General features: G+C 47.4%; 1 protein-coding gene across 1 annotated transcript in view; it reads right to left on the minus strand.

Moving 5' to 3' along the window:
- The window catches only part of PNPLA2 (patatin like domain 2, triacylglycerol lipase), a 119810-nt gene that overhangs the window by 22564 nt on the left and 81768 nt on the right, over positions 1-15478 (minus strand). The window contains exon 4 of the mRNA XM_078682800.1: positions 4075-4284. Within this exon, the coding sequence (XP_078538926.1) occupies positions 4075-4284 (210 nt within the window). The remainder of the gene's footprint in view (positions 1-4074; positions 4285-15478) is intronic.

Consider the following 15478-nt stretch of genomic DNA (forward strand, 5'->3'; position numbering starts at 1 on the left):
TGGACATTGAATGCGGTTAGGTGATTGAGCCATATTTGGGTGGTGGAAATTTTCGAAGGGGGTGAAATCAGGAGGAACTCAGTCTTCAATGCATTTAGTTTGAGGTGATTGTCGGCCAACCAAGATTGGGTGTTCCTAAGTGTGCAGTTCAGAAGTTTGATATCTTCCGGGGATTGTACCTTTAGGTATAGTGGAGTGTCATCGGCATACATGTGGAAGTGTACATTGGATGCCTGGAGCAGGGTAGCGAGTGGTTCCATGATGAGGTTGAACAGCGTGGGTGAGAGGGAAGATCCTTGTGGGACGCCTAAATCTACTGGCACTGGAGAGGACAGCACATTGTTAATCTTGAACTTCTGGGATCGGTTGTGAAGGAAGGAAGTGAACCATTTGAGTACAGTCCCTGATAAGCCCATTCTGGTATTTAGGAGCTCTAATAGGTTCTCATGTTTGACCGTATCGAATGCTGAGGAGAGGTCCAGGAGAATGAGGAGGCAGGAGTCGTTGCGATCCAGGATTTGGAGGGCGTCATCAATTATGTGAGTCATGGCCGTCTCTGTGCTGTGTTTCGCCCGGAAACCTGATTGGTGAGGGTCGAGGAGTTCGAACTGATCAATGTGTTTTGTAAGTTGGAGTTGCACACATTTTTCCAACAGCTTGGCCAAAGTGGGGATATTGGTGATAGGGCGATAGTTGTTTAAGTCAGCCGGATCAGCTGTCGGTTTCTTGAGTATGGGCGTGACTTGCCCCACTTTGAGGGAGTCTGGAATGAGACCTTGCTGAAGGGAGCTGTTAATGATTTTTGTCCAGAGTGGGAGAAGCACGGGGATGAAGTCTCTAACAGCATTGGCAGGTAATGGGTCTGTGAGGTGATTAGAAGGCTTCAGTGAGCCGAGCAGTTTGTGTATTGCTTCTTCAGAGTAGGTTTCGAAAGACGACCAGGAGGCGTTATTTTTAGGATGGTGTCGGGCGTTTTGGTGATGCTCGGGTATCGTCTTACGTCAATAAGGAGGTCATTCCTTATGTTGTCTGTCTTTAGCTTAAAGAAGGCAGAAAAGTCTTCACAGTGTGGGATGATGTTTGTTGAGTCGTTTGAGAGAAGGGGTTGTGTCTTGGTTTGAGTTTTGACTAGTTCGAACAGCTTTCTTGGTCTGTTTTTTGCTTGGTCCAACTGGAGGCTGAAGAAGTCAGATTTTGCGCGCTTTATTTTCCTAAAGTAGGCATTTCTCTTGCTCTTAAGCATTTTGCGATGCCGCGATGAGGGCACTGATCTCCATGTGCGTTCTGCCATTCGCATAGCCCGCCTGTCTTCGTTGAGTCTACCATCATACCAAGGGTTCGAGATCTTGGTGGAGACTCTTTAGTTGCAGTGGGGCGGCTTCATTGATTATTGAGTTCATAGAGTCGAGGTAGTGGTCAGTCAGTGATTGAACATCAGAGGTGCCAGGAGGGGGAAGGAGGCTATTGGTGAGGTGGGGAGGCAGGGAGTTGGGGTTAAGGTTCTTCATGTCCCTTTTCCAGATCTTAGATTTGGTGGGTTGCGCCGAGACAGGTTTAACCTTTTCATTGATGAAGAAGGAGATAATGTGGTGGTCTGACCAATCACAAGGTTGGATTGCCCCTAATTGGGTGGAGTCTTCGTTGGCGATGATGAGATCAAGTATGGAGCCTTTGTCGTGTGTTGGGCTGTTGCATATTTGAATGAGGTTAAACGCGTCAAGGAAGGATTTGAGACTATTCACCACTGCGTCTTTCTGATCGTTCCAGTGGAGATTGAAGTCACCCAGGTAGATTTGCGGGATCTGCCGACCAGCGTTGGATGCGATCGTGTCCATGAGTTGTTGGGTGAAGATGAGGTTGTCCCTAGGCGGGTGATAGATGAGATGTAGAGCACATACTGGTTTGCCCTCGCTGGAGATATCAAGACACATGAGTTCGCAAGACGTGATGGAGGGGGAGGTTAATTTAGCAACCGAGAGGTTGCTCCTGAAAATGCATGCGATTCCCCCGCCCGTCTTGTCGGTTCTGTCAAGTCTAATTATGTGGTAATTGGGGGGGACTAATATGTCCATGATAGGTGTGGAGGCTTCAGTTAACCATGTTTCCGTCAAAATGGCTAGGTCAAGATCCATTGATGTGACGAGATCTGCAATGTTGGAGGAATGCCTCTGGGCCGATCTGCAGTTGAGTAGGATGCATTTGAGTCTGGGGGTGAGAGGGGTGGTTGAGTGTTCTAGCTCGAGAGGTATTTTTCTGAGATTGCTGGGGATGGCGCATCGGCTGCTTAGAGTTGGGTGCCTAATGGGATTCGAGAGAATTGTGGGTATGGGGAGTTGTGAGGGCGTTGTGCGCTTTACCGGGCCAGGGCCAAATGAGCGGAGGAGGGTGTTTATGTCATGAGCCATCAGGGAGTTATGAGCACGACGGGGGCGGTGGCCGTTGTTGCGGTCGGGGATAGTGGGCCAGCGCGTAGAGTGTGAGCCCACCCGTTTCACCCCTGGAGCGAGATGAAAGCGAGGGCCTGTGCGGAGGGTGTGACCTTTGTTGGACACAGAGGTGTTGGTTGTAGGTCGGTGTTTTCTGGGGTGTGTGTGGAGGAGTTCTTTGATGGTGTTGACCTCTTCTTTGACTTGTAGGAGCGTTGTTAAAATCAGGTCGAGCTGTGAGTAGGGGCTAGCGTTGGAGGTGAAGGCCGTAGGCAGGTTGTTGAATAGGGAGCTGAACTGCGAGCTGGGGTCGGGGGGGGTGGGGTGTGCCATTGTCAGTGGAGTGTTCTGCAGTAATAGGGGGAAGGGTGGTATTCGGTGGGTGAGAGAGAGTGTGGGCGAGGTTCACAATCCAAACTTGGGTTGTAAATCAAAGTGGAAACTTTGGGTACAGAAAGGCCCCACAACGATTAATGTTGCCTTGCAAAATATCAACATTGATGGAAGTTCCTTCTCTGTACAGACATGCAAACTTTGGAATATGCTCCCGGAGAAGATAAGAACCGTCAACAGCTAAGAATTAAGAGAAATAAAGGCTCGACTCTTCCCGAACTCTGGACCCAGCTGAGTTCGAGGCCGCAGCCCTGACTGGTGTGTATGTTCACCTTGCAATACTGAGCTCGCATCATCTAAAGAAACATGAATAAGACACATGTACATGTTGCCTGGCCAAGCCTGGAGCACTCTCCCCAAGCCGCATGCATAGCACCAAAACACAACATGAAGAATTCTTACTTCAACCACCACCCTTTGTCCATCCATGGACTACACTTGTAGTATTTAGTCATCTGACTGCATCAACAGTACTTAGTCCCTGTAGAGCTCATTAACAAGCCATCTTAGATTCATATTCCCAGACACACTGCTACAGACCTCTACCAACAGTATATAATATATATTTTTACAAGTGAAATGGTCTCAGGTACATGGCAGCGTACACCATGGTAGTCTTAAAAAAATTCTATGGAAATGAACTTCACTGAACTGTCTTACTGTGCGCTCTCTTCTACACATCCTGGCTTTTCTATGCAAACACCGAAAAGCCACTTTTAGCCCATTTGATGCCCCCACTGTATAGAACTTTTGCTTCAACAATTTAAAAATAAACCAATCCTGAGGCATACTAAAAATTCTTTATAGGGGACTCAACGCACCTCTCAAACGGCGTAAACCTCAGTGACTGCTGGCGCATCAAGGTGAATGGGACGGGGCTAAAGGTGGCAGGCACCGTTATTATAGATGCTTGCCCCCTGACAAGCACTCTTTCTATGGATACTAGCGGATCATGATGAACAGGACTGGGTTAAACGTGGCAGGCACCCTTTCTATAGATGCTGGCAGATCCCCTGCATATAGAAATCCTATATAAATACCAAAATGATCCCCTAAAACTGTGCAAGCAAGGAATACAATATGGGGTGAGCTATAGGTACAGCCCGTAACTGTGATCCCGAAAACACTGCACGATTGGACTTGAGCAGGACGAGGACAGGGTCACGAGGCAGCAGTACACCTTATTACTTTAGCCTCAAACACAATGTGTATAGGAGTTCTGTTGAGGGATGAAGGCCCTGGCATGACTGGTTACCTGTGGCTCTGGTGGGAAGAGGGCTTTCGAGAGCCGGTACAAGTTGCTGAGGTTGAACTGGATACTCGTGTTGGTGACACGCAGTTCATGGAGGTTGGTGCAGCTGTCCCGTGGGCAGATATCACTTTCCCCTGAGAATGGTGATACTGTGATGGTGTTCTTCAACTCATATTGAGGCAGATTGTCTGAAATTCCTCCATCGACGTACCTCTGGAAAGAGAATGGCAATGACTGGTCAGGGACTGAAAGCATTTCAACACCTTCTTTACAAAGCACTTGATCATTCTACCTTAGCCTTCTGCTCACTAAGGGGACTGAACACATAAACCAATAAAACACAAATGCCATCATTGTACTTCATCCCAAAAAGAAACATGCAGGCCCCATATACTATATATGAAATGTGGACTGTATTCGAGGTACACAATATACGTCATTGGACCCAGAGACAGGAGACAGCGTTCAAATACTCTGAAACGCCAGGGCAAGGGACATATGAGCACCATCACCCCCAAGGAGTCCCTAGATGTAGACTGTATACCCAAAAACTGCCGTTCATATTTTATATATGAAACCCGACAATGCACACTTTCCAGGCCAAAATACTTTCACTTTAAAGTACAAGCATTATAGAATAGTAAATGCCCACTACTTGAAGGTTACCAAGTGGTGAAAATGAATGGGTGCTGGATGGAGCTGGTTGTTGTGTTGCTTGCTTCAGTTGTTATTTTGTTGTGGGTCTGTGTTGTAATCTTTTTCCGTGTTGTGTTGCTATGATCTTTTTTGTGCGTTATGTTGTTATGTTGTTGAGTTGGTGTCGGTATTTTGTGGTGTTTTTTTCTCCATGAAGTAGGGGGTGGGGAGTGGGGAAGGGTCGTGAAAAAAAAAAAGAGGCAGGGGCCCAAAAATCTTCTTCCACATGCAATTTCCCATAGGAATTTTGAACAGTGCAACAACCAGATTTGTTAGAAAGCTAGATCTTTACCCAGAGAGCATGCGTTTTTGTGATTTGCTGTAAATCTGTTCAATAGTTTTTGTAAAATGAAAGTTCAAAATGTATTGACATTTCAGGCCACAGTACTTTTGCGGTATTACCAAGGAGTACCATGGCGCTGCGAGGTCAAACACATGGTCTGACTGGTTGGCCACATAATGAAGAGAAATGTTCCAGTCCCCATTGCCCATATCATCAAAAACACATACAAATAGAGCATACTGGGCAAAGTAGGAGTACTCAGACACTTTGGGTTTGGGTGGATCGCAGAGGGACCACTCCCCTCAGTCAAATGAAGATTTTTTTTTGCATGTATTTTCGCATAGGTACTGTGGGGAACGTGTCCATGGGACTGTCTGTTGACCACACACACAATACACCTAACACCGAGAAACACAACTATACCCGCACATTCAACACCCCCATACCCACAACCACAAACTTGAGCAGCGGGTGGATTCTCCCCCTCCCCCACTTCAAAACCTGTGCCGGCTTTACCCAACAGTCTGGAAAGAATGTTTCGCAGATTTGCTCCGCAAAGTTTCGATGTCTTTTCCATTCTACAACTGGTACAAAATTACTAAATCAGTGAGCCACACATTTTAGTCTTCTGTGTTCTTTAAGTAGCTCGGTTAACAGCACCTATTCTCATATGCGCCTACAGGCATTTCAGTTTCTAAAGAAAAGGATATTCTTTTATGAACCACCATTTTATTCTAGGCCTCAAATCTATTCCGGCTGAAGAGGAAAAGTGCGGCAGAATGGAGTAAACTGAGTTAATTAAGGGCAGAATTCTCAGAAGAGGCTGTAACATTGATTTTAGTTTTTTGTTTTACAGCCTCACCCGATTAAAGGAAACTCAAGTTACCACACCCGAAGGCCCGTTCTACCATGACTCTTACTTTGGGATAAGATACAGGGTAAAGTCTTATTTCATGTTGTACTAATTATACCCTTTTTTGTGATATTGTGACAATGTCACCTTCCAGTTGCTGCAGTGCTCATGTATCTGAGAAGTGGTCTACTGCTTGTGCCATCTTGTTGATAACTCATCTTGGGAAAATACAGTGTTATGGATATTGCGTTACCTGCTTAGCAGTTTTGCAAAGAAGTAGAGTTACTGTATTTGATGATAATTAGTAGGAGGATTTCCACACTTGATTCCAATCAATTACCTTAATTGAAATATTTTGGGGATCGATCTTTTACTGTAGGATAACATGAAGGTCTGCCATCTGCAGAGGGAAGCAGACCGGCCTAAGCTGAAATCAAGAGGTTACCTTGAAAGGCCAATAGCCAGTCACCTAATCACACCAAGTCCACCCGGCGGGGTAGATTTTCAGAACCGGTCAAGTGACAGCCATCTTCCCCAGCTCTAGATGCAGTTTAGATGAGCAGGCCTGCCAGCAAACCTCTGAATTTCCCATCACGTCAGCTTGTTGAAGAGACAGTCATTTTATCTGAAGCTATATTGTACACATGTATCAACATTCTGTACGTACCTAGTTGTGAACAAGTCTCACTTCAGTGTCACATCACAAACTGTTTTAGCTGTACACAGCCTGAAAAGATTTTATCAAGGATACAAAACGTTTTGGAGGCCAGCCGACAGCATGTACTCAAACAAGTTACAAGTTACAATGAAGATTTAATCTGAAATTCCAGAAGATCTTTATATAAATGTTAAACCCCCATTGAGTCCAGCCCCTGTATGAGGCATCACCTAACCTGCACCCTGCCCAGGAGTTGAAGAGAAAAATGGAGTTCCATGCTACCGTGAGGCCTGCATGTTATATAATGTTATGTTAAAATGATTTATAAAAGAACACGTCCACCTGAGGGTGTCTTGGCACAAGGGTGCCAATGACAACAAGGAGAGCTTGGAAGTAAGGGCCTAGATTTTAAAAAAACATGTTTTGAGCTCCTTTCTGAATGAGGTTAGGGTGGGCAGAGCTCAAATGTGAGGGGGGAGTTAGTTCCAAACCTTGCAGTTGGCGATGGTAAAGCTCCTACCTACCCAATTGGACTTGCAGGCTCTAGTAACCCTCACGAGCTTGGCTCCAGAGGAGCAAAGCTGTCGACATACCACTCAAAAGAGTGTTTACGAAAAGCAGGGCCAGAGTTGTGCAGTGCCTTGAAGGCAGTGCAGAGCGCCTTGAACTTAATCCTGATTAAGAAGTTTTTCATGCATATTTATATAGAGATCATTGAAGTAATCTTATTTGGAGAGGATTAAAGCTATGATCACAGGATAAAAGGGAGTATTTTCTTAATTGCCCTGAGAAGAAAAAGTATTACTGACTTGTTGGTTATCGGAAAGATTTGTGTCTATAAGGGATACCTAGACTTCTGGCCTTAGTCACTGGCATCGGGGGATCCTACTTCTTCTGGCCACCACGTGGGGGATTAGTGGGGGGGGGGGGAGATTGCGAAACAGTACAACCTCTGTCTTATTAGAATTGAATTTCATGCAGTGTCTGATCTCTCAGAGCTGATTGCTAGCATACAGTCGTGGAAATGAGCAGCTACCTCGGTGCCTGGATTAAAAGCTGATGCAACAATGTGTGTCATCAGCGTAGAAGTAACGGAGAGGCCAAAGGATTAGACTAGTGAAGCCAACTCCATCACATAAATATTAAAAAAGGATTGGGCTAATAGAGGATCAGTGTGTGACCCCGCCAGGGAAAAAGAAAGGGGAGGATTCAGATTGACTGAGAGCTACAGATTGAAGTCTGTCTGAAAGAAAAGAGGAGATTAAAGCCAGAGCATTTCCTCTGATTCCCAGTAGCCTGAGACAGTCGATCAATAACCTATGATTGACTGACCATATTGAATGCTGCCGACAGGTTCAAAAGGAGGAGTTCAGCAGCCCCACCTTTGTCCAGAGCGACTCGGATTTCCTCCATGGCTTTAATCAGAGCCGACTCCGTGCTACGATCAGACTTGAACCCAAATTGGGTCTCATCTAGCAAATGGGTTTCTAGAAGATACCTGAACCTGGGAACATCCTTTGAAATTTCAGCAAAGGAGCATTGTGTCTGTCCAGCAGTACGGTCATGGTAATGCCATGCCAGACCAACTCTTAAAGGAATGTTTCCAATCTCAGTCTAAATGTGCGGTGTCCCTTAATGCCCAACAGGATTCATGACTGCCACAAGGGATGTTTCTTGGAGACTTTAAACCCTGGTCACTGGAGAGGTGGTGGGAGATTGGACACCCACCCTCAGGTTCCTATTTCTGGTCCACACTTCACTCCACACACACACACTGTGGCCATTAAGAGTGTTGTGAACCAATTTATGAAGGCCAACAAGAACACATCGCTTCAGCCACTGTCTAAGTTGGGGAAGAGATCAGAGAGGCAGGCAACCCAAAGACACACGAATCGCAGAGGCTCTCCCCAGACCTCTTTCACTGCCAGTCTGGCATACTCTAGAGCTTTTATCATAAACTATGTTGGTGACTAACAGGTCTATTTCAGTGCAAGGACCCCTGCGTCTCACGTATGTTAATGGCCAATACACATCAAGATCATAAACAGCCCAAGTGACAGACAAGATTTACTTTAAAATCTTAATGTGTTAGTAATTTATGTTTTGAAAAATATAAGCTCACCATCTACAACCAATCTTTTAATATAGGTCAATAGGCTTCATGTTTTTTTAACAGCAAGGTTCCCAGTGCTGGAGTCTCATCCGCCCCACACCCCATTGGGTTTACTGAAGTTATATGCCTCGAGCCTGCCAGATGGGATCTACATATGGCAGGCTTATGAGACAAATCCTTCCTTTATTACTTTTTAATACCCTTTGCATTTCAGCTTTGAATGAAAAGCTGGTGCGAATAGCCTCAGCTGCCAGGCATCAGTAGAAAATCTTCCAGAGAAGAAATGCTAACATTTTAATAATTGCCTTCCCTGCCACAAAACAGGTACTTTGTTTCTAGAGTCAATCCAGTGTGGAGTTGGATCTGAAGTCATGCAGGCAGCGGTACCCATCACTTATCAACTTTTTGTTATGTTATGTTATGTTAAAAACATTTATACCGCGCTCGTTCACCAAACGGTTTCATGGCGCTCAAAAAAAAATGCGGGAGACAGTGCACCGAGGTTACTCATAGGCTAATTGAAAGAAGTGGGATTTGAGCAATTTACGAAAGCAAACATAGCTGGGGCAAAGTCTGAGGGAGATCGGGAGGGAATTCCATAAGGTGGGGGCCTGGAAAGAAAAGCACAGGCCACCATGCTTTTTGCGTTTATACCTTGGGACAATCAGCAAGTTGTGTGAAGTGGACCGAAGATCTCTAGTGGGAGCATAACGCTGAAGGCTAGACGTAATGAATACAGGAGCTTGCTCGGAAAGGGCCTTGAAGACAGTACAGCCAAGTTTAAACATACAGCGATAAGCCACTGGGAGCCAGTGCAGTCTCTTCAACAGGGGCGAGACATGTTGATGTTTAGGCTGGTGAAAAACCAGTCTCGCTGCCTGGTTTTGCACCAGCTGCAGCCGGTGAAGATGGTAAGCAGGTATCCCAACATAGAGGGTGTTAGCGTAGTCAATACGGGAGGTGACAAGAGCCATAATGACGAGAATGAGTGCCTCGGTGGTAAGAAACCTATACATTTTGCGAATTCTGCGCAAATGAAAGAAACAGGAAGATGTAACTGCATTAATTTGAGGCCTCATAGACAGGTCACTACATATGATTACGCCTAGGCTCTTTACCGAATTGACAGGGCCGGGCAGAGACCCAAGGGAAGAGGGCCAAAAGCTAGAGTTCCAAGGCTTAGCCAACCCACCCATCAGTACTAACTCCGTCTTGTTGGGATTGAGCTTCAGCTGGCTGTAGTGCATCCACTCAGAGATGGCAAGCATGGTGGATTGAAAGTTGGCACGGGAGGAAGGGGTGGAATCAACAGGGAAGATCAACTGTAAATCATCGGCGTAATTGAAAATGGTAACCGGGGTGTGACGGAGGGAAGCTATAAGGGGTTGCATATAAAGGTTAAATAAAAGTGGCGACAGGGCAGAGCCCTGTGGGACTCCACAGGAAAGGGGGGAATAAGGGGCGGAGTAAGTAGACAGATGAACTGCCTGAGACCGCTGGTGCAGAAAAGATCTGATCCACGTTAAAGCCATGCCCTGAATGTGACAAAACAAATGGTATCCTGAGCTCTGCTCTCCAGCCATAGCTCACATCGTGCGTGCCTTCGCCCCACTACTTGTCAGCTGCATTTAAAATCCCAGTTATTTATTTATCTCTAATTTTCTTCTCTCCATCCTTTTTCCCGTCCTATACAAGTAGAGGACCTTGTATTCGTCAACAAATGATTTCTGGTGCAGAATTTGCATCACCTTGCGAGGCTCTCCCCATACTTTGTTCAATGCTTTAAATGCAGAATCTGGAACTGAATGCTGTGCTCCCGATTACCCTGCAAAACTGGAGGTAATGCTGCAGAGGATGCCTCGAAAGCTGAAAACTTACTGTAAAGGAAGAGTCTAAAGTGGCTACAATATTACTACCTAGAATAACGCTCCAGATGAGGCTTGCCAAAAATCAGCAGCTGTATAAAACATTGTCCTTTTTAGGTTTTGCCTATTGTATTAAATATATCTTAAAAGGGGCTTACACCCGCCTTCCCTTCTTATTGGTCTGTGTACTTGTCAATGTTCTTTTCCTCCTTTCTATTGGTTGTAGTTGTAGGCGTTCTTTTCCTGTGTTCCTTGTGTGTTTTTCTCTTATCAGGCTCCGGGGCCCAGGTAGCCCAGGTCTCTTCCGCACGCCTTGATGGGAACATCTTTTATTAGCTTATGGCTGCATAGCATTTATTTGCTGTGTCTGCAAGTATTTGAAGCATTTATTGTTGATTTCACCTTGTGTAAGCACGCATCTCAACGGTCCTTAACAGCTGTATTCTTTTTTTCTTCCTTTTTGATGTTCTATGGTTAAGCATTTACAGTGCTGTGAAGCCGTAATCCTACCGGTGGTATTGCTGCATTTCCATCCCATTGCAATCCTATGACAGGGAGGCTAGTTTGTAGCAAACTGGGTTTAATCTGTGAGCGAGCTTGTGCGTTTTTCCCCAGACGAGCCGCTTCAAAAAAAACAAGCATTTACAATGCAATAGGTCTCGCAGCATTAAAGTTAGAGTTAATGGCATTGTAAATGACAATGCTTTGCATTAATTTTTTTTTAATTTGCAATTGGTATATAAACATTGTTTGTGAATGGTTAGCTGTTGCTTATGCTAAGCAAACTTGGAAGTAATTTAGAGTGCTAGTCTTGCTTGTTATAAGCATGCTGATTTAAAGCGCTCTGATGGTGAAGCTCTGGGGCACCTTGCAGCCAGTGCTCTCTAACATGGCATGGTAGCTGCTGTTTAAGTCTAAAAATGTTCTGATGTAAAACAATGTGCACTAGCAGCTGAATGTCTACACCCACATCCAGCTCCAGGCCAAGTTAACAGGGAATGCAGGTCTGTGCTTTATGTACATCTATCCTGCCCAAAAGATCTCCTGATATTGTAATGGTGCCTGCTACTGCTTAGGGATGCTGCAGTCCTGTCGACAGAAGGAGGCAACAAGAGGGTGGGCCTAAAAGGCCAACCCTGGTAGGAAGGGGCAGCATCCAGTAGTGCCATCCCCGGAGAGTAAAAGGGCAACCCCTGACATAGGTGGGACACGAAAGACAACTACAGGAGAGACAGGAAAGCCATACCTGTCATGGAATAGGGTAAGTGACCTCTGGCAGGGTTCAAGTATACTGCCGGGCAAGGGAGGCACTTGACTTTTCACAGCAGGTGAACATTTGAAGGGATGGGCCCAGCGGGGTGCAGGCACCAGGCAGGGCTCGCTCCAAGCCTCACCGGAAACACAATAAAAAGCTTCTCTTTACTTTGGTGACGCTTCAAGTTACCGGTTTATTAAAAGTGTATCACTGCAGCTGTCTGCTGGATATGGAAGCATAAAAGGCCATAAAGTATTTCTGAGCACGTTGGAAAGCAAGAGGTCATTCCGAAGAAATGCGTTGGGACCAAGGCTCGCTGATGTCGGTCTAGTTGGAATGGATACATTTATTTTTAGTTTATTTCTTTAAAAAGTATTAGATGGCGCTAGCTTGCAGTGTAAGTGTGCAGCAGAACATTTTCGGCCTAAATATTCGTATTGCCCTTTCACAAGTGCAGGGAAGAATGTGTAGTTTGTGAGTTTTACTTTTCACAGGTTCCAGTGGGTACAAGGAGGCTGATGAATGGCGATGTCGCGTTTGTGTGGCGCGGGCCACAATTGAACACATTCTTGTAATGTGCAAAATTCGGTGCCATAGCGAGCTGGCCAATAGCAAATGGTTTATCAGCTGTCGGCCTTATAATACATTTAGCAGGCAACCGGAAGCCCCCAAACCGGCATCCATACCTTTCAGCCTCCTAGGGAAACACCTGATGCCCGGTATGGCCTTGCCTGGTGATCAGAGAGTGCAGGCTAGAGTTGGAGGCAGTGGAAAAATTGGCATTTGTTAAGGGAGAACTCTGGCGGTCCTGGTAGGATTTAAAATAGCCACCCTCTCAGATGTCGCTCAAGATTGATTTGCAAATATTGTCCCATCCTTGAATGCTCCAAGGCGCACTGCCAATGCCAGCTACCTGGACACCCACCCAGCATCACTTGCCTAACCAATCCGTCCACAGCAGGGTGACTCGCTAGATGCATAGATTGGCACTGGAGTGTGGGGGCTGTGAGAGTCTGGGGAAGGAGGAGTGTGGTGGCTGTGAGTTTCTGGGGAAGGAGAAGTGTGACTGCACAGATTGGCACTGGAGTGTGGGGGGCTGTGAGTGTCTGGGGAAGGAGAAGCGTTACTGCACAGTATGAGACTGGAGGGTAGGCAGCCTGGGAGTGCCTGGGGAAGGAGTAGCATGACTGCACAAAATCAGACTGTAGGGTGGGGGGGATGTGAGTGGTTGGGGATAGAGCAGTATGATGTCACAATACGAGACTGGAGATTACAGGGCCAGGGAGTAAGAGGATGCAATACAAGAGTTGAATGAGAATTTAGAAGTGAAATGGCACAGCATGAGACTGGAGGATGAGGGGTCTGTGAGTGCCTGGGGACGGAGGTGTGTGACTGCACCGGTATTAGACTGGAGGGTGGGGGGGCGTGTGAGTACCTGTGGATGGAGGGGTGTGATGGCACAGCATGAGACTGGAGGATGAGGGGTCTGTGAGTGCCTGGGGACGGAGGTGTGTGACTGCACCGGTATTAGACTGGAGGGTGGGGGGGCGTGTGAGTACCTGTGGATGGAGGGGTGTGATGGCACAGCATGAGACTGGAGGTTGGGGGACTGGGAGTGTCCAGTGTTGGAGGGAATGATGACACTGTATTAGAATGGAGAGTTGGGGCCTGAAAGTATCTTAGGATAGAGGCGTGGGGTGGCACAGTGTGGGGAGCTTTAGCGCCTGCAAGGATGGTGAAGTACGAAGTCACAGTAAGAGTCTGGAGGGTCAGGGGCCAGGGAGTTTCTGAGGAAGGTGGGTGTGACGTCGTAGTGCCATATTGGAGGGTGAGATGCTTGGGCACCTCCAGAGACGGCGGAGCGTGATGCACAACATGAGTCTTGAGGGTGAAGACCTGGGAGTGTCCTGGGATGGAAGAGTGCAATGGTACAGTATGTTCATGGGGGGTGCGTGGGGGGAGGGGCGTGGGAGTGTCTTTGAGTGGAGGGGTGTAATGTTGCAGTACAAGCCTGGAGGGGGAGAGTATTGGGCGCCCATAGGGATGGAGGAGTGTGCTGTCACAGCATGAGCCTGGAGGGTGAGGGGCTGCATAAATAATCACCTGGCCAATGCTGGTTTGTCTTGAAGCCTGCACGTTGAAAAGAAGTGTATCCTTTTGATTGGCGATTTTAATGCATTCCATAAAGAAACAAAGAATTTAGCTAAATGCAAGTTAACGTGCAAACCAATTTGGGACAACTTTAAGTTCCCTCTCGCTTACTCCCAAACGTTGACACGTATGGCCGAGCTCTAATGACCACTGTTTGCGGTGTGAGCACAGCCCCGCAACTGAGGAGCAGGGAGAACGAAGACTAGCATTCGGAGCAGTGGCAGCAAAAGGATGTATGCAGCCTACCCCTGCTGAGCACCTTCTCATATAACTGTACGTGTGCAAGGGGACAGTATAGTACATGGCGGGACGACGCATAAAAAGATACCGAAAGGCGACGGCACACTCTCCTGTGCAATGCCCCATTCCCTAGGAAATACCAGTGAAGCCATTAAACTGCTGGAAACTCCCCAGAGAAAGTATTTTCACCAGGGCAGATATGCACTGCACAGGAAGTGTTGGATGCGGCCACAGGACACTACGCACCACTGACACAGAGTTATACAGGTCGGGTGGCTTTGGTCTGCGGAAGGTTAATCCCCAGCATCGGTCCCTGTTGCTTGTTTCACACTGTTCTACCTGCTGCTTCAGGACGCCGATCGCCAAAGTGGTCGGTGAAGAGAGAGGAGCCAGTTAATGTAGAAGGGACGCACGCAGCAGCTCGGCATGCTGTGAAAGCCAGCATCACTCCGCAAGAAAAGACAGATGGCAGAGAAGTGCAATAGACAAGAAAGGGTGGAGGGGGCAGGGGAGGAGGGGGCAGGGGAGGAGGGGTCCGGGGAGGAGGGAAGGGCCAGAGGGACTTGATGGGAGTGGTGGGGGGGAGGGGGAGGGTATAGAGAGGGAGAGGAGGAGAGACAGGACAGGGGGAAGCAGCAGAACACGTAACACGGCTGGCAGGGGAGGGGGCGGAGAGGGGAGAGGTGCGACACGGCAGTAGGAGGAGGAGGGGGGAGGAGAGTAGGGGAGGCACGGCCTAGCGGCAGGCAGGCAGGGGAGGAGAGGAGGAGGGGGGAGGAGAGTAGGGGCACCTTGCAGCCAGTGCTCTCTAACATGGCATGGTAGCTGCTGTTTAAGTCTAAAAATGTTCTGATGTAAAACAATGTGCACTAGCAGCTGAATGTCTACACCCACATCCAGCTCCAGGCCAAGTTAACAGGGAATGCAGGTCTGTGCTTTATGTACATCTATCCTGCCCAAAAGATCTCCTGATATTGTAATGGTGCCTGCTACTGCTTAGGGATGCTGCAGTCCTGTCGACAGAAGGAGGCAACAAGAGGGTGGGCCTAAAAGGCCAACCCTGGTAGGAAGGGGCAGCATCCAGTAGTGCCATCCCCGGAGAGTAAAAGGGCAACCCCTGACATAGGTGGGACACGAAAGACAACTACAGGAGAGACAGGAAAGCCATACCTGTCATGGAATAGGGTAAGTGACCTCTGGCAGGGTTCAAGTATACTGCCGGGCAAGGGAGGCACTTGACTTTTCACAGCAGGTGAACATTTGAAGGGATGGGCCCAGCGGGGTGCAGGCACC

The sequence above is a fragment of the Lissotriton helveticus genome, chromosome 3_1, assembly GCF_964261635.1.
Source record: "Lissotriton helveticus chromosome 3_1, aLisHel1.1, whole genome shotgun sequence".
Classification (NCBI taxonomy): Eukaryota; Metazoa; Chordata; class Amphibia; order Caudata; family Salamandridae; genus Lissotriton; species Lissotriton helveticus.